At 36.3% G+C, this 24,841-nt stretch overlaps 1 protein-coding gene across 1 annotated transcript in view; it reads right to left on the bottom strand.

The window, feature by feature from the left end:
• LOC149690168 (gamma-aminobutyric acid receptor subunit alpha-6-like) overlaps window positions 1-24,841 on the bottom strand; it is a 95,658-nt gene that overhangs the window by 6,479 nt on the left and 64,338 nt on the right. The window contains exons 6-8 of the mRNA XM_089870797.1: window positions 23,513-23,595; window positions 5,830-5,967; window positions 5,556-5,711 (exon numbers count right to left, since the gene is read on the bottom strand). Of these exons, the coding sequence (XP_089726923.1) occupies window positions 5,556-5,711; window positions 5,830-5,967; window positions 23,513-23,595 (377 nt within the window). The remainder of the gene's footprint in view (window positions 1-5,555; window positions 5,712-5,829; window positions 5,968-23,512; window positions 23,596-24,841) is intronic.

The raw sequence follows: 24,841 nt of genomic DNA, 5'->3' as shown, positions 1-24,841 counted from the left end.
TACACTTTTGAACAATATCACCTGGGACTGACAATAAAACTATAATAAGGCCTTGATGCCTTTGATAATGGTCCCAGGAGACACTGGGACTGCGTATAAAGCGAAATCATTCTTCAAACAGCGCTGAGGCTGAAAGAATCAACTTGTTCCGCTCTTCCAAGTCAATGAAATGTTAGTTCGGAAGCAAAGAACTCGGCAAAGAATTTCTTCGAGAATGAAAACATAGTAGTCTAGAGTGCATTAACTGAACTAACTTGAACAGATTTATACTTGAAAAAGAAATCGTGGAGAAAATGGTCGAAAATCGACGAAGGGCGAATTTCAGAGAAAACGGGATGATTGTGGGATTGGGGAATATATATATATATTTTTTCATATTCAGGCTACACCGAGGCTTAAGGCAAATACTGGCTTATGGAATGAAACTCAAGTTGCAGGGAGGTAGTTCTTCACGTTGAACCAACTTAGAACGTAAAACGTTACCGTACTCTCTAGTGTACGAGTCTCACGAATGAATTTTATCACTTATGAAATGAATATTTTAACTGCTATCATGATTTATACATTTATGGAATCATTCAGCTGTGTTCTTATGAAACCTACAGTATTGCCACCATTTTAATGAATGGTATATTTTCATTATACTGGGTGTTTCTGATAAGTCTGCCATGAATGTGTGGGTAACCTGAGTGGAGAGCGTCAAAGAACATGAATTCTCCAAAATTTACTTAGCAAGGTAAGGGCTTCCAAACATAGGCTGCTAAAACAAGGAAATAGTCACAACAAGTGGAGTAATAGCGCTTGCTCTATACGCACACTTATACCCATTTTATAGCACTTTCATAGAGTGAGAGGCCAATGTTGTAGACTCCATGTTATTTGACACTCTCCATTAGTATGGCGGAGTTACCAGAAACACCCTGTATAAGGAACCCTCTTCAGACAAAGCAGAATTCCTACTAAATTTTTCAATACAACAAAACCATATACTATTCCCAAATGTCGTTCACCAAATGACAATATGTCTCTAAAATCTTTAAGAGTTCTGATTTTGAAACGGAAAACATTTCTACTTTACGGGCGATTTTGAGTCGAAAATGTTCTATGACAATTTTACCTAAGGGTTGTGATTATAGTATTTTCGTAATGACCCCTTAAATCTAGGTAAGAAATTGAAAGACAATGCCAATTTAATTCAGATGTCATCCCTAAAACACTTCAGTTATAACTTGTAACAATGGTCCCTTGGTCAAAATGTCATACATTTTCAACTCAAAATAGCTCATAGAAAAAACTGTACGTCGTTCCTTTAATTATGGAAACAGATATAAATATTCATTGGATTTGTAAATAAATTCTTGTTGTCACGGATGGAGTACGTACTGAGAATATCTCTAAAAGTTGGCAATTAGATTTGAAAGCAAGAAGTTAGGTCCTTTCCCTTACCCGATCCTATTGCATATCTCTTCTCCTTTTTTCTTAAGAGCCGTCTTTTTCTTTTAATAGCAGCCTGCTACTCTCCACCAATTTTTTTTATTTCTTCAAGAAAATCGCTTGTAAAATAGTAGGGGCAATTTGTCGGTAATTCTCTTTGACGGTTCCGAGTGAGAAACTTTTCTTGGTTTATATCAAGCATTGATGGAAGGGTGCACGCCTTATATACCAAGTTTTGTATTTCAAAAACCGTCACCGACTTTTCTAGGATTCCGACTTTCAATTCTATATAGAGAATGGGAGCGAATTTTCACTTTAGACTTCGCCAAAGTCTGAGATGATTTTTTGAAATTAATTTATGAGAACAAATGGAAATGCTTTAATGTTTTTGTCAAACATAAAATGAGAACTAGTTAAAGCATTTTCCTGCCTTTGTGTAGTCCCAGGTTTATTATATAGGCAGGAATACCTAGATTTCTTCTACTTTTAATCTTTAGCAGGTCATATTCTGGGCCATTCTGCTTGAACTAAAGAGGAGTGACGTCATTCATACTGAATATGAACTTAGAAACCACGCGATATTCACGTAGCTAGCAACCTGTGCCGAGATTTCCGCAACCTTTGAGCGGAACTTTGGATGACATTAACGGTGTGCGTTTAGAAACTCCGCTATTTTTGTCTTGTCAGTGCTTTGAATAAGAATCAAAAGATACTAACTATTATGGGGTGAATTTTAGTTGTCACTAATTGGCTTGTTTTAACCCAAACGCTACGTACAATTTGGGAGTTTTCATCAACGGATACGAATATCTCTTTAGACTTCTTACTTTAGCAAAAGCAGTGAGAACGTATTAGAAGGAGACTCAGAGAGAGCGAATTCTCCGTCAAACCTCCCTTTCAAAACCGGTACCGAGCTGTGGCTTGGTATCAGAGTTTCGCACATGCGCAATCGGCGCAACAGAGAGTTAAAATATCAGAGAAGTTTGTTTACAGTCAGTATTCTAAACGGATCACGTGAGCGTCTGGCTCCTCGGGTGTGCGCTGAAGTACGTGCACCTGAGAGAGATATCTGGCTGTGCCGTTATAGTTATCTTCCCTCTTCTCTCTTTGATTCTCCTTCTTGTACGTGCTCACTGGTAAAAGCCTCTAAGGTGAAGGAAATATTTTGCCAGATCTGCCCCAACTTTCGTGACACGCATAAACCTGCACCTTCATGGGTTACAGTTGCTTAAGTTGAAGGCAGAGTTTCGCTTTAAACTTCTGAAATCTTTGGTAACACGCTATGAACGGAAGACAGTCGTACAAACTCATAAAGACAAAACCAGAAAGGTACAACGATGTACAGGTACAATGGTTAATTACACCATAAGATAATGGATCAGTAGGATCAGTAAAAATTGGGTTGCAGTTTCAAGTCTGTGCATCGATAATAATCTCTTTCGTGTCTACATACAAATCATACCCACTGCCCGAGATTCGTTATTTCAATTACCACCTACTTCATTAGCCTTAATTAGCCATCTGGAAGATTAATTATTCATAAATGCAAACCATAGATTGAGCCTATGGACATTACATATAAAAATATTCGGCAAAATCATGCCAAAAAACCTTATTCAAAAAATTCTCAAGGGGCAGAAAAAACGTTACAACTTTTTCAAAAAATATAAAATTAACGTAAAAAAAACATGCGAACTTTTACTGAAACCATGAGCGTCCATCGGCAAAATGTGGGCAGCCCCATTTTCGAATTACCGTTCTACAGTTCAAACTACTCATGGCGAACTTGGTTCCGTATCTACGGGTAATAATAAACGGTTTTGATTTGTTTTTAAAAGACTTCTTGAAAGAGAGGGTCCTGGCCAGATTTTGACGCTCATGGCGTAAACTCGGACATTGTTTTCCGTACCAACTGGAAAATGAAAGGTAAAGTTCTACATTGTACACTTTTCGTGTAGACACTACGGGATTTTTTAACAAAGGTGAAACGGTTGAATCCGTGCTGTTAGAAGAGACAAGGTTCCGAAGGATTATATTCGAATCGGAAATATAGAAATGATAGGTGATGAGAAAGAAAGTTTTAAATTACGAAACAGGATTTTATATTCCAGCTTTGATTAAATGTAAGTTTTATGATAGCTTTAAAATGGATTTATTTGTCAAACATAAGATATATTTATGTTTGTCACTGGTTACTGAGAGGTCGTCATGAAGTGGCGTAGGTGAAACGTCATAGATTCTCGTAAAGCGATGCCTGGTGAGGTGCTGTCAAAGGCTTAGTACCGAATAAATATGAAGATGGACTGCACAACCGAGTGTAGTTAATTCTCTAGTCGTTCTTGAACTAGCTCTCGGTAAGTCTCTTGCGTCATACTTATTGAACCTATCTCATAAACTTATGGTCATTCCAAGAGAGCTTTTTTTCCTTTTCAAATTTTAAATTCAAAGTTATTTTTGTATAATTTAACTTCATAGCCCGTTCCATTTTAAAGCTTCCAATAAGATTTATTCGAAATTTTTTAAACGGTATAAATAAGAACCAGGTACAAACAAACTTGTGATGACAAACAAAGTGTAATGACCAATGTTTCAGCTTAGTCACAGATCTCCAAACTGACCCTTATTAAAGGGAGTAGAAACCAACTCAGGACGCCTTTTTTTAACGTAAATAGTGCCTAGTTCTCCATACTTCCTTTTACTTTTAAAACTCCAAATCTTTATTGTGGTGTGAGGAGTATTAAAGAGTTTGACATCCTCCACTTAAATTAAAGCAATAACATAATTATATCTTTGTTAAAAAAACAAGTGAATGAAAAACTATTTAATCATTGCCACCACAATACCACTCAAATGCTTAACTTTACTACTACAGTTGCTTTTACTTTCACTTTCCTCCTTTCAAGACGAACAAAATATTTGGTACTACCAAAAGTGGATGAGAGGAAAAGTATGAAAATGGCCAAAAGTCGCGAGTCATCAGAGTTTCGCCGTAGTTGACCGTTTTATTGGAGTAGCTATACTGGGCCTGTTCATTACCTTAAAATAGGTCTTGTGTAAGTTGTGTTAATTCGCGGTTATGCGGTTACCGTCGTCTGCTATTGTGTATGCTAGAACTTCCTCGATTTGTGTTTGTAGTCAGGACAGAGTAGCTGGTAGTGTTTTAAAAGGTATTTGAAGGTATAATATGGATTTAAGTAAGGTTATCGAAGCAATAGAAGAGCACATAAAACTAGATACGTTTAAAACAAATCTCGGTAATTTAGCTATAGGGCGAGCAGCTTGCGTCGTGATGCGCGTGATCAAGTGGGCTATGGTTAAACCAAGGAACATAAATGTCTGAACTACTTTCAGTTGCGAGTTTGCAAGTCCATCAGTCACTAGTAGACTAAATAGTTATTGGCGAAACTTTGATGTCCGCGTTTTTTAACACAGGCTCTATGGCCATTGTCATACTTTCCCTCTCATTCACATTTGGTACTACTATTAATGCTACCACCACTACTACTGCTACAACTATTTGGGGCCAGGTCAAACTTATCGCTACATTATGTGATATGGTTAAAAATGAAAATTCAATGTTTCTACTCCCTTTAAGTCAAAACAGATCCAAAAATAAGATAGTTAAAATGTTCAGGGCTCGGCATTTTCTATTCACATTATGCTTATTCATATTACTCAAAATTATTCACAGCAATTTTTCGTATCATATCCGTAACTGTGGATACTCCATATAATATCTACAAATATGTGACAGCAAAGAGGATTTAAAAAGGGGAGTAGAAGGAAAAGCGAGAACTCTAAAGCCAAGAAAAGAAAAGCGAGACGATCTCTTAAGATACTTTGCCATGGCGGTTCGGGTTCTACTCCCCTTCGTTATATCCTCTTTGGTGAAAGATAATGCCAAACTCTAAAAATGTTAAAAATTGAGCCTTGACCGGCTTTCCACGAAACGTCTTTAGTTTCAGGCCATGAATTAGGACATAACCGTTCTTATTTTGAAAAAGACAATGATCCCTACATAAACGTAATATGCTTAACAAAAATGCATACACTCACGTGACAAAGTTTTACGTAAGAATTAAACTGAGAAAAGATTTGGAAGTAATTAATGTAGACTTTACCAACTGTGACTCTTCCAGCTGCATCATTCCTGTTAATCCAAAAAGCGACCCAGGAAGCTCCAACGATCATGGCACAGGGTGCGTAGATCTGGAGAATGTAGTAGCCCCGACGACGTTGTAGGAAGAAACCCACTACTATGGTGGATTTTTTCTCCTCTTTACCATTTAAAAAAAATTGTAAATTAATTTAAATAATTCAAATACATTTTACACTGTGCCAGCCAAAAAAGTAACTGTTTCGATTACAGTTACCTTCTTATGGTTAAAATCAAACCTTTATTTGGTATCTCTTTTGAGCGATTGACAGTAGTAATGTTCAGGAAGGCGTATTGGGATAAAGTGACTTCTTCGTTAATAACAACTGCATTAAGTCCTTTCCACCTGTATAATAGGTCTTTATCGCTGTATCCAACTGCAAAGAACAATTAAAAATATATGGGTTAATTTTAGAAAGAATTGTCAACTAATTCGGAACCTAATTTCAGATAAAATGAGATTTTCGTCACTATCTAAACTATTATGGCTGTAAAAACATCGTCTCTGATTAATCGTCAGACCAAAGTGGCGAAACTCTTAGCTTATTTTACAAACATTTACCAAAAATGTATAAGTTGTGAAGATATTGATATGTATAAATACTACGTAATATGGATTCCCAACCAAGCCAGAAAGCTAGCCACCAAATATGCGATACACTGGTGGATGTGAGGTGCTAGTGGGGGAAAGGAACTATAACTCTCCGGAGAATCCTGAGTGGTGAGTTTGAAATTTAACCCATGCGCAAAGAGATAAAATACAAATTCCCCTCTCCCTCACAAGGTTGGGGGGGAATAGGAATTCAAATTTTTCTCTGCTAAGTGAAATGTCTTTTGGAAGGTAAGAGATGGGAATCCATAATACGTAGTATTTATACATATCCATGATATTGATTAACGAACAGTTATAAATCAAGGAAAGTAGACGAGCCTGAACGACTTTCACGAAGCTAATAATTGAACTGAATGATAGACGGAAATGTGAAAAATAACATCAAAATAGGCCAAAACAAGAATTTATCAATTAGATTCGTTTTCCTTAATTTGTTCTATTTAAGTTTCAGAAAAAATATTAGCCCGTTTGACCGTAGCCCGAAACAATTCTTGTTTTCGTAAAAACTTTTGTTCTAATTGTTCTTAATTTGTAGCTCTCAATTACATTTATTGAGTATACTTTGTAGTCGTGGAAACCAAAACGTGATATTCATAAAACATGATTTTTAACGGAGTAAATTTAATTTTAACTAAAGTAAAAAATACCATGAATTATAAATAATATCTGATGTAGTAATTGGTACCAACGTTTCTGTAACAATTCTATAAATAGAACGTCTAACGACATGATTTGCCAGTGTAAATATGAGGCCAAACATATCATTACGTAAACTAATTGTTATTACCACCCCTGCTGTCACGGGATCTCCCACTATAAATGTACTTTTTAGATAGCTTTCTCTCTTTCCAATACGTGCTGTTTCATATATAATGCTCTAGTTGTCAACAAGAACAATAAAACAATTAAAGAGCTCGAAAGAAAAGCCGAAACATAATTTGTCCAGTAATTAACTTCTAAATGAGCAAACCCCTTTAAATTAACAACGTCCGGTTGGGAAAGAAGATTAATTAAGTCATCCAGATGAGAGAGTGACTGAAAGGTATATACGAATCAAGGGTGAGGCTTGTAACCGTTAAAGGAGTGGAGAGATAAAAGTTCCTATTCCAAATAATTATACTCTCCATTTTTGTAATGGCGCCATTTTGGGAGCGGATTTTGTAGCCATAATGCTATGGAACGTGAATCAGAGAGAGCGCCTTGGATTCTCGTTGGTTTCAAAATGGAAATTACCAAGCCTTGTAAACAAGTAAATACATATGGCGCGTTGTCTTGTACAACTATTTATGATGGAATGAGGCAGACCGAGGTATAACAGTCTTCGCTGACGCATTCGTCATAACTCTTGTTGCTTAAGGTTCTTTGTCACAGGTCAATTTAAAAGACCTTAAGCCGAAATAACGAATGCTCCGTAGCATCCCAAGTTACATCTACGTACTATCTTGTAAAAATCCTTTGATAGTGCTTCTCATCTACCTTTACAAATCTTTCCGCTTTCGACACTGCATAACAAGCTTTGTAACCAGAAAAACTTTACTGTGGTTAAAAGCTTTGTCAAAATTAACCTAACAGTTCGTATAACACATATAAAACCCTTCCGAATACACATTGGTTAATCAGTCCACCTAACCATGGACAGACAACTGAATTGGGAACCAGGTTTACGTAGAGAAACGCCTGACCTAATAAAATAGTAAAATTCGGCAATAAATTGCTGTAGGAATACGCGTGAGGACGCCTGCTACGCACTACCATTTGTTAACGCGGGTTTATCATGGCCTTATGTCCATGGTTAGGTGGTCTGAGCTTTAACCAAACTAAATCCTCTTCCTGAACATAAGAGCGTTCACTGAAGAATATGCGCGTCTCATAAAAATGTACTGTATTTACGGCTTCACTTTGACTTTAAGCCGACTCAATTGAAGTGGCGGTGTCGGCAGTGGTCAGAAAAGAAGGATTTGGAAGATAATCAGTTTTGAAGAAAGGAGAGGAGCCTGGCAAATCTATTCCCATTCCAGAAGGAAGAGGAGGAAGAAAGAAGAACAAGAATTGCAGGAAGAGGGATTTTTCAAGAGGCGAAGAATTGGAAATAAGGGATACGAAACGGGAAGGCAGGGACGGGTGAGGCGTAGCCCATTCGATATTTCCATTACGGTAATAGAATGAAATAAATGGAAGCAAGGCGTAGAAAACGATTAAAGAGGCGGGGACAGGGCGTATGGCCAAGTCCGCTCATTGCCAGCCACTACCACTCAATTTTTACACGGTAGTAAAGGTAAGCCTTGGCTATTACTGATCTTCTCATCTGGAACATAAGGGCGAACGTACTTTTCAAAAACGTAACTGCCCGGGAGGATTTTCACCAAATTTCTCAATTCATAGCACGTTCAAGATAGAGTAAAACAATCAGAGCTCCCAATAAACACGTGTAAGCCCATAAGATATTATGGATCTCATCGGGATCACGATATCCCATACTGTATTCCCACGGTTCTCAAATTTATGATGACATAAGGGAGTTTTTGCGCGCAAGAGGAGCCCTGAAGTAGATCACTTGAGGTGATTATTTTAGTAGTTTTGATCTGACCGAGTCAGGAATACCAAGAAAATTTTATATTCACTTGGCAGAGTGTTATCTGATATTTTGATTCATATGCCAGAGGACTATTTACTTACACTATGCCGGTCAAAATATAAACAACATTAATGCTATTTAGTTGCTGTGAGCATTCTGGGATGAAAAAGACAGCTTCCGAAATAAAGGGATGTATAATGCGTTATGTAGAACTATATTTTGAAGTAGTCTTACTATTTCATGGAGTAGTGATTGGGCTACGCGTTTAAAACGACTTGACGGATAGATTCAACGGAAATTTCGACGCAAATTCCCAATGCACTGTTAGCACTACGAAATTCATGCATGCCAATTAGAGCTCTATTTGATGGAAGATAAGCTTGATACATAACACATTGTGCATCCCTTTAATATCGTAGATGGGAATTATCATAAATGAGAGTTAAATACTTCATGTAATCCACTTCTGTCAAGGTATAAATAAAATGCCGATGGACTGTTTGGAGATATCGAACGTTGTCAACAAGATTCATGAATCGTAATAGACTGACACAACATTTTATGGAGTCACGTCCATTTCTTTAATAATAATAATAATAGAAGCTTTTTTATTGGATATACCATTAAGGGAAAACCCTTATTTACAATGGCGTCCGATTAATTAATTAATTTAACATGAATAAAAACTATTTAAAAAATATAATAAGCATTATTCTATAAAAATACATAAAGGCAACTGATTCAGACCGTATACTCTTTCGATTCGGCGAAGTATTCATGAACAGCAGACTTAAACAATTTTATAGTCTGTATAGATTTGATCGGGTTGGTTAATGCATTCCATATTTTAACCCCTTGTAATTTAGTACTCTTATTTCTGTTACTCGTGATACAACATTCGGTATAAAAATTTAGACTATCCCCTCGGGTACTTATATCAAATTTTCTAGAAGGGAACCAGTTTAGGACATATTCTGGTAATAGGCCGTTTTTTACTTTAAACATAAATACCATTAACGCGTGTAAGTAATATAATTCTGGATTTTTTATGTTAGCTACAGTCCTAGCCAGGGTGGCAGAGGAGAATTTTTTAGATTTAGATATGAGTTTAGAGCACTTCGTATGAATAGCGCTTAGCTTATCTTTATTTACTTTACCGGTATTGTAGTAAAATATAATCCCATACGCAATAAGGGGCTGAATGCAGGCCATATAGAGCAATCTTATGGTTTCAGAGTCCAAATAGTTCTGTAATGGTCTTAAAGTCCATAGTCTCATATCAACTTTCTTTACTAAATAATCAACATGGGCCGTCCAAGACAACTGGTCATCTAACCATAGGCCCAAATATTTAAACTGGCTAACTCTCTTAACTGTACCATGACACAGGTCAACGCAATCCTTAGACTCATTTCTCATTTTCTTGTTCGGGGAGATTAACATGAAATTTGTTTTATCAATATTTATGATAAGGCCTTTACTCGTAACTTTATTTTTTAGACTGGTTAAATCATTTTCAACATCTCTAATTAGATGCTGTAAATTATTATTAGCTGCCACAAGAGCTGTGTCGTCCGCATATTCTTTGGAAACTGATCCTTTTAAAGAGTCATGAATATCTGTCGTGTATATGTTAAAAAGTAGCGGGCCCATAACGCTACCCTGAGGTACACCATGTTTAATGACCAGCTTATCAGAGTAATGCCCATTATGATATACTATCTGCCCTCGTGCAGCAAGGTACGTAGTAAACCAGTTCAAGGCAATATCACTTATACCCCGCTGTTCAAGGTCAGACAGTAGTAAGTCATGTTGAACAGTGTCAAATGCCTTTGACATGTCAATAAAAACTAGCATGACATATAGTCCATTATTAAGATTTTTTAAAATGGTTTCATAGAGGTCAAAGATACAGGTTATAGTAGAGTGGCCTGATCTGAATCCACTTTGGTATTGATATAAAGAGTTATTATTTTCCAGGTGGTTGTATACCGATTTATACACTAGTTTTTCGCATATAAGAGATAAGGTCGGCAGAATAGAGATCGGTCTATAGTTTTTGGGAATTCTTTTATCTCCGGATTTAAAAGCTGGGATAATTTTCGCAGTTTTCCATTGTGGAGGGAACTCGCCCGTAGACAAGATCATGTTTATAATAGTGGTTAATGGTCTAGCAATTATCGCTGCTAGGCCCTTATATATTACCGGACCAAAATCCTCTATTCCACTAGCCTTATTTATTTTCAATTTTTTCAGCATATTAAATATTTCATTTTCAGTAACAAGCGGGAAAGTTGAGAGCAGTTTACATTTATCCTCTGCATTTAATTGAACTGATTTAGGTAAGACAGGTAGGGTAGCCGGCACTAGGTCATTTTTTTCTAGTAGGTCACTAGCCACATTTATATAATATTTATTTAGTACATTTACTATATCTCTAGGAGAATCAATAGTATCAGTTCCTATCTTAAGACAATTAATTAATTTATCCGACTTATGACTTATATGCGGCTTAATTACCCTCCAGAAAGTAGACCTAGTGGAGTCCTGAGTTAGAGAATTTTTAAAGTAGCTAGTTTTGCTCTTATATATCAAGGAGTTCACGAAGTTCCTTTGCTTCCTGTACAGTGGACCAAATATTTCTACTACACTAGGGTTCCTAGATTTTGTTTTACATACATCTCGTAAGTGCATTTGATGCTTGATATAAGGCGTTAGCCAGGGATTGCTTTTCTCAGGGACATATTTTTTCCTAATAGGGGCATGGATGTTTAAATGCAAGTTAATTGTTTGTAAAAATAGTTCAAGCCCTTTTTCGGGATCATTGAGTTCAAAATTGATGTTCCCTAGGTCCCGTTGAATATTAGTTACTAGAAGGTCCATATTGGTATTCTTGAAGTTCCGAACAGGTTTTATTACTTTGGATATCTTTGGACAGGACTTCTTCCATATAATCCAGGTAAGGTCGTGATCCGAGGCGCTACAAGTTTGCACAAAGCTGCCAATAATTCGGTTTGGACAGTTCGTATAGATGTGGTCTATTAAGGTTGTAGTGTCGATAGTTATTCTGGTAGGCTTAGCAACTACTTGTTTATAATTTTTTAAAGCTTGCATGAGTAATTTGGTCTTTGCTGTTTTAACTCTGGGTAAAATATCGCAGTTTGTATCACCTAACAGAATTAACTCTGTATTAGGCCTACTATTTAAACAGGAGAGGCAATTTTGTAAGTCCTCTAGGGTATCAGTCATATTAACCACTGGCGGAATATAAACAATTCCTATAAAGAACCTTCCCGAATTTCGGAAAAGCATCTCAATCCAAATGGATTCCAAAGCCGAGTTCTCCGGCTGGTTTTCAGGTATAATTTCCACTAGGTTAACTGCTAAATGTAATTTGCAGAAAATCCCTACTCCACCACCTCCCTTTTTTACACGGTCTTGTCTCCAGAAAGAATATCCGGCAATATAACAAACCACATCAGGGATTGTATCATTTAGCCAGGTCTCTGTGACACCTAAGATGTCAATATTGTTCTCCCTCAATAAGTATTCAATTTCATGAATTTTGTACTTAATACTTCTTATATTTAGATGACCTATTCTAAGACCATGGGTGGCTTTGCCTAAATTATTTTTGACTTGGTTGTTAGAGCCTTCTGAGTCCAGTCATACTGTATTGTCACGGTTACTATTGACATCATCAACTTGGTTGATAGAGCCTTCTGAGTCTAGTCATACTGTATTGTCAAGGTCACTATCGACATCACTTATTTCTGGGCTAGGGATCGCCCATAATCTTTTGATCCGTAGAGGGTTCGGCCAATTTTGTACATCTCTAATGACACTGTCAAATTTACTACTGCACTCAATAATAAAATTAGTTGTCCAGTATTCCGAGTTTTTGCTTATGGTTACTTTTGGTGAGTCAATATTTAAGTCGTTTAGATGCAACAATATATCTTGTACGCAGACCTCAGAATTACAGTTTGTAAGTTGATATGTATACTTAGGTGAGTTTGACCAGACTAGTAAGTTAGCATCATCGTTTGTACCCCAGGTCTTTGGAGAGTCCTCACGAGGCTGACTACCGGATAGTTTTCTGCAAGAGACCCCGGAAGGCCATAGTAGCGGATTTAATAATTTCTTAGCCTCACTATTTGTTCTCATAATGAAATTTCTAACACCAGTATTGCCAGATTTGGTTTTATATGTTTGCCGAATACTGACGTCAGTAATGCCAGAGTCAATTAAGTGATCTCTTATCACAGCTTCACTAGCCTTACTCGAACAATTTCCGATAAAATAGTCATACGTCTGTTTGGTTGCAGCCTTAATTTTACAAGAGGTAACACGGTCTTCCGGCATTTTACCAATACCATCAGGGCGTTTCAATTTTCCAGGTTTGAGCTTGTTCACTGTGAGCTGAAGTTGTTGTGCTTTAGGTTCGGGATAAGTTATATGGTTTTGTCCCTTAACTGCATTGCGTTTCAGGATGTTAGTATACGACTTCTCCTGAAAAGGCACTGGCATAATTAAAGGAGGGGCATGCCATATGGCTTGAGTATCCTTGGTATGAGAATCTTTGTTATGAAAGTCAGGTCCCGGATTAGAAGACGGGTTTACTGATAGACCTGGCTTTACCAGGGCACGATTTATTTTTCCGTCCAAAAGTCCAAAAGTATTAGCGGTAGATTCTTGAATAACTGTAATTTTATTTTGAAGTACGTCAAGCTGGCTGGAGAGGTTTGAGTCCAGAATTTCCTTCGTCGAGCTAGTTATCTCCTGTAATTGCTGTTTTATCTCCATTATTTCTTGGTTAATGGATTTGATGGATATGTTAAGGTTTTGGATAGAGGTCTTGGATTCCTCTTTAAAGTTATCTATATCTTCAATGGTCTCCCTTAATGTTATTAAATCCGTCACACAAGTATCACAAATCCAAAAAGACCCGGAGATAGCAGTCTTTAGGCCTTGGCAGGTTAGGTGGAACCATATTTTGCAAAATCCACAGAATATCATTTTACCATGTTTCTCTCCAGCTCCTCTAAATTCACAATCTGGCAGACAATTCTTACCCATTTCATCAATTAAGCAAGAATGTTGCAAGTCTAAGTTATAAGTTTCTCAATGGAAACTCAAAGTTGAGTTGTTCTATCACTGAAGCTAAGCCTAGGCTAAACACAAAATCGAAGAGCAAAAAAACACACGTATTATCCCCACGATAAGGATTCATAATCATGAATTAGGTTTGACAGTGTTTTGCTGTGGGTAGCTATGACATCGCGAATGCCAAGGGTTGTCAAATAAAAATGGTACTCAAAATAATTAGTCTGAGACTTAAAGTGTTAGTGCCATAATTTTCGTCATCCACAAACTTAAAATGCGAAAAATATCCTTGAAAAATCTACTTTATTATGATATGTTTACTTTTTTATTTGGTTTCGTAGCAATTTATAAAATTGCAATCAAAGTATTGTGTTTGGAAAAGGTCTACTTAAGATTTTCTTTCGTTTGATGACGTAGTAAGGAGAAATTTTCACTCTAGATGTTGCTCACGTGGCGCCTGTTAGTGTCTCAGCGCCGCGTTAAGCCTATTTTATTCAGATTCGCGCGGAATTAGTAGGCTCGGGCGCTCGCGCTTGACTTTTCCGCGAAATGCCGTGAGTGACGTAGCAAGGAGAAAAAACCAGCAAAGAATCTTCTCCGCAAATTTGCTTTTGCCCCCAAATTTCAAGTTTTTGAAGTGTTTTTTCTGTGCTTTCCCTCATATTTAAATATTTATCAAGCATATTTTTGGAATCAGAAAAGTTTAAACTCTCAAAAAAGTAAGGTTTTCTTTAGATTTCAGATAATTTTTAAATCAGGTCGCTATTCCTTTAAAATGTACGTCTTTGTGTAATTTGTGTTCACATTCCTGGTTAATTGAGATTAAATTTAGACCATAAATTGTCTTAAAAATACTTTAAAAACGTTTTGAAAGCCTTAGTAAGAACAGGCTCATAGCAGATAGAGTTGCACAGACCAAATCACTTACAGGATAAATGTTAACAGAACGTTTTGCAACGTTTGGAAGATCTCACTTGTCATTCTTTTACTTAAATGTCAAAATTATGTAAGAAACCTTTTCCTTACTGTGTGGTTCAAACATGAACTAAATGTACAGAGAGTTAAATAAAAGGGTGGTAGGGCAAACGCGCAGTGAGTTTTATGGGCGATGTATATTCGAAAATGTTCAATGATATTTTTCCCAAAGGTACCTTTAACAATTAATGAATAGAATGTTGTACGAATGACCCCTTAAAATTAACATGAGAAAATGAAAGACGATGCTTATCTAATTAAGTTGTTTACGGCTAAGACCATTAAACAGATGGACTGGAATACCCCGTTCTTCTAATGTCATCGCTTGTCGTTGACCCTAGCCTAAAGTCCCACGCGCCGTATGTCCATTCCAGTCCACGTGTGTAATGGTCTTAATTTACGGTGTCCTTTGTGCAAAGTGTCATATTAGTTACATTTTCGACTATAAAATGCCCATAGAACCCAGTATACCTCGGTTCTAATACCATTTATGGAACACGCTGTATTTGCATAAGATGAGACATACTGGCAAAACTATTTGCTATAATCTGCAAAATTCAAAATTGCAAAACCCACATAAACCCACTTAAGTTAAAAGGCAAGATTCGTTGCCAACTTCTATCTAAAAACAACTATGATTTTTATCGGCAATCCGAGCTAAAACGAACATAAACAACCAAGAAACTCCTGGAAGATAATTCCTATATATTCGACCATAATTCATTTTTAACGTTCAGCTCTTAGTTTTTACCGCCCAATGCTTACTGGGCGGCAAAACTAAGAGTTAGAAAAACGCAGTCTGCAGCCAAAGGAAAAATCCATTTTTTTCTCTTTTCTCAACTAAAGAAATTGCCATTGGGGTGTCAAGAACGCGCAACTTCCTTAAGACAACAATCGACTTGGCAGTTTTATATACGATTTCCCATATGACTCGTCACTGAAAGGAAAGCCCTTATAACGGATAAAAGCTTTCCTAAACGTTAAATTAGACGCTATTTAATGGTCGTTGTAAATAGATTGACAAAACGAGTACGTAGTAACGTGAGAATAGCTTGATGGTAAGGATAACACCTAGGGATGTAAAAATACCGTATCTGACAAAAGCGTAATTTACCGGTAGCTTACCGTAACAATTCCTCTAAAAATCTTGAAACACCGATAAACGGTTATATAGTTTGATATCAAACGAACCATGAGTTAATAATATGTTAGCTCCCTATAAGTTACTCAGCCTCCATAGGCGTAATGTATCCAGCGATTTCTTCCCATTTCGCCCGCGCGGGAAAAATCCGAATGTTGCGCCCTCTCTTGTCGAAAAAAAAATCCCGCTCGCACGGCTCCTCGACCTCGAGTCGTCGGCTGCTTTTTCACCAAGGGAATGTTTTAATCGTGAATGTTTATGTTTTAACAATTAAACATTAAATCATGGCGTTTGTGTCTTTACTGAGACAAAAAAGTGCAGGAACTCAATGCAACTTGCCGAAATTGATAAAGAATGCTAAAGATAAGAGTTGTTATTGTGACTTGAAACCAGAAAAATATACAACTGAGCTAAATCCAATCCACTGATCTCTTTTTCTGACTGTTTTTTAACCGAGGCTACTGAGCAAAATATTCGGCTGCTTAAATAGCTCCGATATCATTGGCTAGCTTCCACTACACGCGCTTCCGGGTAAAAACCGGAAAGAAGAGTAAATAAGATTGTCGTTCACGTGGCGGCCGCAGAGCGTCGCATATAATTGGGACGCTGGCGGCGCGGGAGAAAACGCTGGAGTATAAAAATTAATTGCCTGAGTAACTTATGGGGAGCTAACATATTATTAACTCATGAACGAACGAATGGTTTGCCATTGTCAATTTGTCAATGTGTAATTGAGTAAAAACTACTCGGTAATTACCCAAAACGTATTAAAACCGTGGTTTTAAGATTTTTTTGCGTTCCGTAATTTACCGCGATAATTGATAAATTACCAACTCACATCCCAAGATAATACAAATCATATTGTGACTTAGCCCCGTTCCAAAAAGGTGTAAAGCGTTATTAAAATTATAAAATTTTAAATGAATTGATACCATGAATTCGTAATCGTTCTGGCAGTGTTTAGTACATGCTGCCGAAAAATATAAATAAAACTATGCAACAACAAATTTGTTTTATTCTCAACCGACACGAGAAACGAAGCATCTGTCTTTTCTACCTGACAATGTTAAAATTCCAAATGATCTGACACGACTCATCTAACTTCCGCCAAAAATTTGAATTCTTTCTATTCGGCTTCCTTCAAATTCTGCGATGAAATCCAACACATATCTATTGTTGAGTTGCAATTAAATTAGCACAAAGCACAAGAAACACGCGCATAATTAAGCATTCAGTTATGTCTCTTAATGTTTCTGTTGCTTGTTGGTACATCAGCTCCTAACAATTTCTGTTAAAAAAACTTCCTGAGAGTTTTAAGGAAATTAAAACAACGTTTTCGGAAAGGTTTCATCGAAAGACGTCGTTTAAGAGGTAATATTGGTCTATTAAAGAGTTACAGAATACTTTATCAAAAAATTCAACTTGGCTTTTATAAAAATGGTTGGTGGGAGCAGGGAGTCAAGAGGTAAGATGGAGCAAAAATGATGATAGGGCAATGATAGTCTCCTAATGTACCTTGAGAAAGCCCCTACCCTTCCGTAGGAGATTTTTAAGTGCTGCCGCCTAGCGCCACTGTGTTTGAGAACCTTTTTAAGACACAGGGAGGTATAAGATGCCTAAGTATTCGCGCGCCATAGTCCCAGTCCCCCTTTCAAAATACAAAGGGGGGGGGGAGTAAAAGGAGGCCGGGCTATTTCACCTCTCCTCAGTCGCAAAATACGTAACTTTCGTCATTCGCGTCTCGCTGACGTGAGTTTTCAAGAACCAATGCGATGCTGGTTGTAATTTAGAGGCAGGGTTTAACTCCGGACCTACGTTTGAACCGGAGATAAAGATAGAAATGTGACGTATTTATACTTTCTCCCTGGTAAACTAGATATTGCTTCTTGGTAGGACCCTACCGAAACGCTGAGCATGCTGGGGGGACTTCGTTGCCGTTCCGTAGATGGGGGTACAGACTGCAACGCTTTGGGTATATAGAGACTTCTGCTCCATCGAAGATTTACTCATAAAGATCTGGAGTTTTTTGTAATTACTGCATTTGGTTGCGTATTTAACGTGAACACATGGCACTCCCACAGTACTCTAGTATTGAAAATATACTTAAGAAATTGAAAAAAAAAAAGAAATTTAAAACTAAAATCTACTTATTTTTGCAAATGAATTGATTTTGGGTGTAGGAAGTAGAAAATTTATATAAACGGGTCTTTCCAAACTCTTCCTTTTCCTATCTTTCAAGCCATTGAATCAAAAGTGATGAAGGTACATACAGTACCTATGTCTATTTTTCCGGGAGCGCTTTTCAATGAATTTTTAAGCAAATTTTATTGGCGAGGGAAAAAATCATTTTTTTATAAAGTCGTAAACCTGGGGGGCTTTTAAACGCGCGACATTGGTTCAAACAGTAGTCCATAAATTGAAGAAATAAATGAACTCCATCCTGCTTTATTTCCCCATGCAGATTTGCACACTTTTCAGTAATCTACTCAGAATATTTTAGTGAAAATGCCAAAGTAAATAAAATAAAAGATGTCGTTCCTTGACGTTTAACTGTATCTAAAAATACCACGTTTTAAATTACCATAATTTTCAAGAACGGTAATTTAACTATAAAATTATTTGACAAATTTGTAGTTACTATTTTGGGAAGTTACAGATGTATTCACAAAATTTCCAAGCGACAAACATATACAGGGTGATTCTGAAAAGGTCTGTCAGAAATTAAGAGGCATGTTCTTTGGGCGATTTTGAGTTTCAAGTTATGTTCGGAGTATTTTAAGGATGACTCCTTAATTAAACTTAATAATAAAAATCAAATCAATGCTAATTTAATTAAGGTTTCACCTGTAAAATACAGCAAACATAAGTTGAAAACGAGGGCCCGGACGGCAAACATTTTCGCTTGACATCGGCATCAATAAAGTCTCCACATTAGTTAACTCATCAAATTTCCCTCAAAAATAACTTATAAATACGTGTTACCATAATTTCATAGGCTATGCCCCATAAGAATGACACTACATATACTTCGTAATGATATAGAGACTTACTGAGAGCTAGTTCGAAAACGACAAGCGAGAATTGACTACACTCTGTTTTGCAGTCAATCTTCCTATTTAGTCTGTACTAAGCCTTTGACAGCACCTCATGCACCAGGCGTCGCTCGGATCTATGACCTACGTCACTTCATGGCAAGCTCCAGTTTGTAACCAGTATCAAAAGAACGGAACATGTCTTATGAACTTATGGTGTTACCAGACTGTAAGAGCTTACAATACTCCCGCACGTAAAATGTTGCAATTTATAATCACAAACTTCAAGTGATAGGTTTCTGTGTACATATATCTCGTATAGTCGTCACACTACCAACAAACTCAAACCGCACCGAAATAGAAATTGGTTCCTTTCCAGGAATCTTAAACGTCGCAGATTTAGAATTTAGATTTAATTTTTAACATTTTTGCCGCTCACCGCGAGAGGGTGAAATGGCAACGAATTCGAGATGAAACTCGCAAATTTGATTCCGTGGCTTGAGGGGAACACTTTTTGATTTCTAAGAGTGAGAGAAAATATTTTTTTGGGGATAAAGAACTTTCTTTATATTTCCACCCAGTTTTAGTGAGGGACTAAGAAAGATAGAAAAAAAATGTAAGTTATGTAAATGTGAATCGGATTTGACAGGGATTTTAATTGATGCATTTTTGATGAATGCTTTATCAAGAATGGAGCGATAATATGAATTTCCAACTGAGGCTTTACACACTCGAAAACGAATAGTTTTCCATTTTGTGTACCGTTATTAAAAATAAACATCCAAACATGGCATAACATTTGGCATTACAAGTTCTGCGGTTTTGAACTTGATTGTTACATCATTTTAAATCAAAACGAATGCCATATTAAAGCAAACAGAAAAGCATTCTTAAAAACCATGGACCAGGGCCGGAAATAAGCACGGGACACTGGACATTGTCCAATAAAAATAATTTTATTAAAAACTTAGGAGGTCACAGGACATTTTTACCAATAATGTTTTACTAAGTTTAATTGATAGCTTGACTATTAAGATGCGACACCTTTTTTTGCACACTCCGGTGGACGATGTCCTATAAAATTTCCAGTTAAAGGTGGGAGGGGGTCACTGGACACATGTCCTAATGTCCTATAAGAAATTTTTCTTATTTCCGGCCCTGCCATGGAGCATATTTTCTACTAAAATTTTCGTCGGTCCTTAATTATGAATACTCAGGGCTGTTACAAAACCAAATTGGCATAACGTTTATTCGCCTTGGTTTACTGTCAGGGTGGAAGACAATTTATTCTAATTACTTCTGCTTTTACGTAAGATAATATGCATTTCAATATCCATTCTTCAGTATTATTTAAATGATAAACTTGAAAAGTAAAATTATGTATGAAATTTCAAGAAATTTGAGACTTGCGAAATCATGGTGCTTTACATAAATAGTCATATGTAATAAAGATTAGAAACAAAGAAAGCTACTTGAAGGGCAAGATTTAAAAAAGGAAGTGAATGCATCATTGTTAATATTAGAATCTCGAATATACAGTATTAGACTAGAAAGACGATTATCAAAATTATTTAAGGAAAATTTATGAAAAATCAAAAGCATATGTATATTTTAACAAAAAGTCTCGCACCCTTTAGCCTAGCTGCTTGATCGATTTTTTTGTTTTGATACAGTATAGCAATTAATCAACTTTCCACAATCGAATGATTTTAATGATGTTGTTTAACTAACAATATAAGCCAAATATTTATGGTAGTTATCGTAGCGGAGGTTTTTGTAACGTATCTGCCGTCCCTTTTCCAATACTTCCACGAATTCACACACTTTTCATACTTAACATAGAGTACCGAACATAAAGTTCCCTATAAATTGGAATGAGTTTAATTTAAACTTTCAAGAACCCAAAACTCAACGAATTCCGCAAATCATTCGTTACAATCAACCTATTTCATTAAAATAGCGATCATTCATTAAGATCAAAGTTCCCTGCAAACCAGAGATACAGTGATAAGTTTATTTCAATCATTTAGATTATTTTTAACTTTCGCTGATCCGAAATTTTACCTATTCCTCAAATCTCTCGTTTCAATCCAAATTTTACTTAAAAAAGCGATCAGTGTTTAAGAACTCCGATTATCAAATTTAATGGTTTTTAAATGCTAACTTGTAAGAAATGATGATAAATAGGCTACAATTAATTTTAAAATCTCAACCTTAATAAAGTCTTTTAATGAGCCTTATAATAAATCACTTGGTTAAAATTATTCCAGGAATTTTACGTAACATCATAAGATATGTTCCATAAGTATGTCAATGGTTTCTGAGAGCTTGTCATGAAGTGATGTCGGCGAAACGTCATAGATTCTCGTAAAGCGACGCCTGGTGAGGCGGTATCAAAGGCTTAGTACAGACTAAATTGGAAGATGGACTCGAACTAGCTCTCAGTAAAGGCCTTTTCAGACGATACAACTTCAGACTCAACTAGATGGGTCAAATAGTTGAGTCAGCAAAAATCTGTCAGTGATCAATTTTTAATTTGGTGATTCAACTTGTCCAATCTCTGTTCACACATCTAAATAGTTTACTCAACTGAAGTTGGCTCATCTAAATGAATCAAAACGTTGTAACGTCTGAAAGGGCCTTAAGTCTCTAACATTACGAATTATGTTAAGTGTCATACTTATGGAACATATCTGATAAACTTATGGTAAAATCATATTAATAACTTGACTCATGTGTCATTTCAATGTAGATAAGAGCGAATCCCACGTTGAAGACAGATATGATATTATTAATGTCTAGGTTAATTAGAAAAATATGTTGGCGACGTTCAAAATTAAGAAATTCTGTTTCAGCACATAAATTCACAAAATATTCTCCCTCTACGTGGTAAAAATAGGAAGAGAGTTGGCTCTAAAAGCATCAATGGCAAGCTACATACTTTTACAGAGGGTTAAATAACCTCAGAATTACTTTGATATAATTTTAACTCATTTCTAACACGTTATTCATCAGAGAGAGTAGGTCAAAATTGTCATGCGGGTAAATTCAAAATTTTAATAAATATACCTTCGTCCCTCAATTAGAGATGAGGAAAACAGCGTTCTTTTTAAATGATTAATTAATTTAAAGAGTAAATTTTAAGAAAGAAATAAATTATGCTTTTGTCGCTAAATTTTGTAAAAATTAGCTTGTTATATTTAAGTACTAAAAATTGTAAATTCATTTAGAAAAATTACTCCAAGTTTACCAGAATTGTGACGGCTAAATTACCAAGGCCATTTTTCAAGATGGCCATGGATTGGAAAAAATATTTCTTAGTTAACATCCGTTCAAATTATTAATTTTCTATGAAAGGTGGTTTCGGCTGGGCGTTGATTATCAGTCAATATTTTTACTTTTACAGATAGCTCTACATTTTCCGTTTTAATTGCTAAATTAAGAATTAAATATATATGTATAGCCAATTCATGAAACTTATGACCTTTCTAAATATAAAAATTACTTATTTTTAACTCGTTAAAAAGTGTATTGTCTGTTGGTCTAGTATTTGTATTTGAAGGGGGCAAAAAGCAATATTTACACTGACTACAGAAATAAATGTTTCAAACTAATTTGCTCGCTATGCTTTAAACTGTTCCAATTTTCTTGAACGGTTTAAGAAGTTTTTCGGGTAAGATTTCAAAGACACGTAGGTATCTCATGAAGCAATGGAATCTTGCCTCTAGTGCGGGGAAGCAGTGTTTGGGTTGAATTTGGTATTTTATTGGAGCTATCCGCATTCTGGGGCACCGACAAAATATCACGATTCCAACATAAATAAATAATAGAGTAACCTTGTTTCATTCTCCAAAAGTAGGGGGTCATTCTATGCACTATTACACACTTTCAAGTCTCAACAATGAAATATAAGCTCTTACTGGCATTGAAAGAGGTAGTCGCACCTCAAGTCTAACCCTAACCCTTTCCTTTTACGAGTTTTTTAAAAACATATTAATTCTTAAACCTGAGGGGTCATAGTAATCTTGAAATGATTATATGAAACTTGAATTTAAGAAAGCAACTGAATCCCACCGGAAGTGACGTAAAAGATTGGTAGGGAGTTGCCAGAACTCAAACCCGACATTAAAATTAGCCTAGGACATGACGTCATAGTAACGATCAATGGAGATTAAAATATCATGTGTTATAGAGAGTGGACAAAGAGGTGAAAATCTCCCCTACTAAGCATCGGACCCTCACATAGCCAATCAGGAGCCTTCCCCACTAGCCTTTGACTGTCAAGTTTGACGCCATTTTGGTGGGAAAGGGAAGAGCCATATTAAGCCACACAGCTCCCTATGGACAGTTTTATTTTCTAAAATCAAATTAACTAACCAAAAAAGCAAGATTCGTTTCGAAGTCAGTGGAACTTTGTCTTAAGTACAATTTTTCCGAGCGATTTTTAATGTAAGTAAAAACAAAAAGATTTAAAACTTACAGCTTCCTATTTCGAGTGGGCAAGCTTGGGTATCCAATGGATACTTCCTTAAATGCATAGGACACTGGGCTTTGATAGTCACTCTGAAAAAATAAATTAAGAAAATGTTGCTAAATTAGGGTGTCAGGTAATTTGGCGAACAATTTTGATCACTTTGAGTGAGGGAAAATACCAGGTTACAAGATTTACGTCAAAAAACCTAATTAAAGATGCCCTGACAACCACCTACGATTTACGAATACAGACAGGTATTTGGTGAGTGGTCAACGGGGAATGTTTCCACCCTGTACAATATCGCAGGGAAGAGAGTTAATAGGCTTAGGTAAAATAATTCGCGCGTGCTATTTTATTGCTCGTGAAATACGCTATATTTACAAATGCGGAGAAAGCGTTAAAAGTAATGTATTTTTCCCATTCCGTAGAAATATATATACTAATTAGTATTTAACACGGAATTAAGTTTTGATATTGATCGTAATGAAGCCTCGGTTTCCGGCATTTCCAAGAATCAGGGCGGTTTAGTAGAAAGATTTCTTTGATAACATAAACGGAACCGATTTTTATGGTAAAGTTCAGGTAACATACCAAGAAAGATATCTATTTTACTAGGGAGAAGGTATAAATTTGCCACATTCTAGCTTTATCTCCAGTTCAAACGTAGGTCCGGAGTTAATCCCCGCCTCTAAATTACAACCAGCACCCCATTGGTTCTTGAAAACTCACGTCGTGCGACTGAGGAGAGGCGAAATAGCCCGGCCTTTCAACAGCTCCCCCTTGTATTTTGAAAAGGGATCGGGACTACGCCGTGCGAAAACTTAGGCATCTTATAACTTCTCCCTAGTAATCTAGATATCGCTTCTTGATTATACCTTAAAAGAACGGGTTTTATTTTTCTAAATATAAAAGGAACAATATTAAAAAATAAATTATCTCTTATTAAAAAATAATTAGTGTTTAATTAGTCTTAAAAACGAGGACTACTGGGACGCCATTGGTTTAGTGGCGTCTGCTACACCGAACCTCCTACCCCTCCCCTACCTTGCCTCTCTCAGCCTGTGAGAATTCAACCAATCCCGTCCCAGTAGTCAGCGTTTTTAAGCCTAATTAAAAGGTAATTATTTTTAATGAGAGATTGTAGTATTTACACGTTTTATTAGTGATAAATTTGAGCTAATCTTCCAATTGCACACTAATTAAAGAGCGCCTTTTTAGAAACGTTTCGGATTGAACAAAAATTGCGAGACTGAGCTAATAAAACAGAATACAATTTCAGTTTTGCGAGAAATCACTGGTTATGTTAATTGGAATAATTATTTTCTTAATATAAAC

The sequence above is a fragment of the Phalangium opilio genome, unplaced genomic scaffold (assembly GCF_054372755.1).
Source record: "Phalangium opilio isolate 3A_F unplaced genomic scaffold, DU_Popi_V2 ptg000031l_1, whole genome shotgun sequence".
NCBI classification, from domain to species: Eukaryota; Metazoa; Arthropoda; class Arachnida; order Opiliones; family Phalangiidae; genus Phalangium; species Phalangium opilio.
This window is presented reverse-complemented; position numbering and strand designations above follow the sequence as displayed.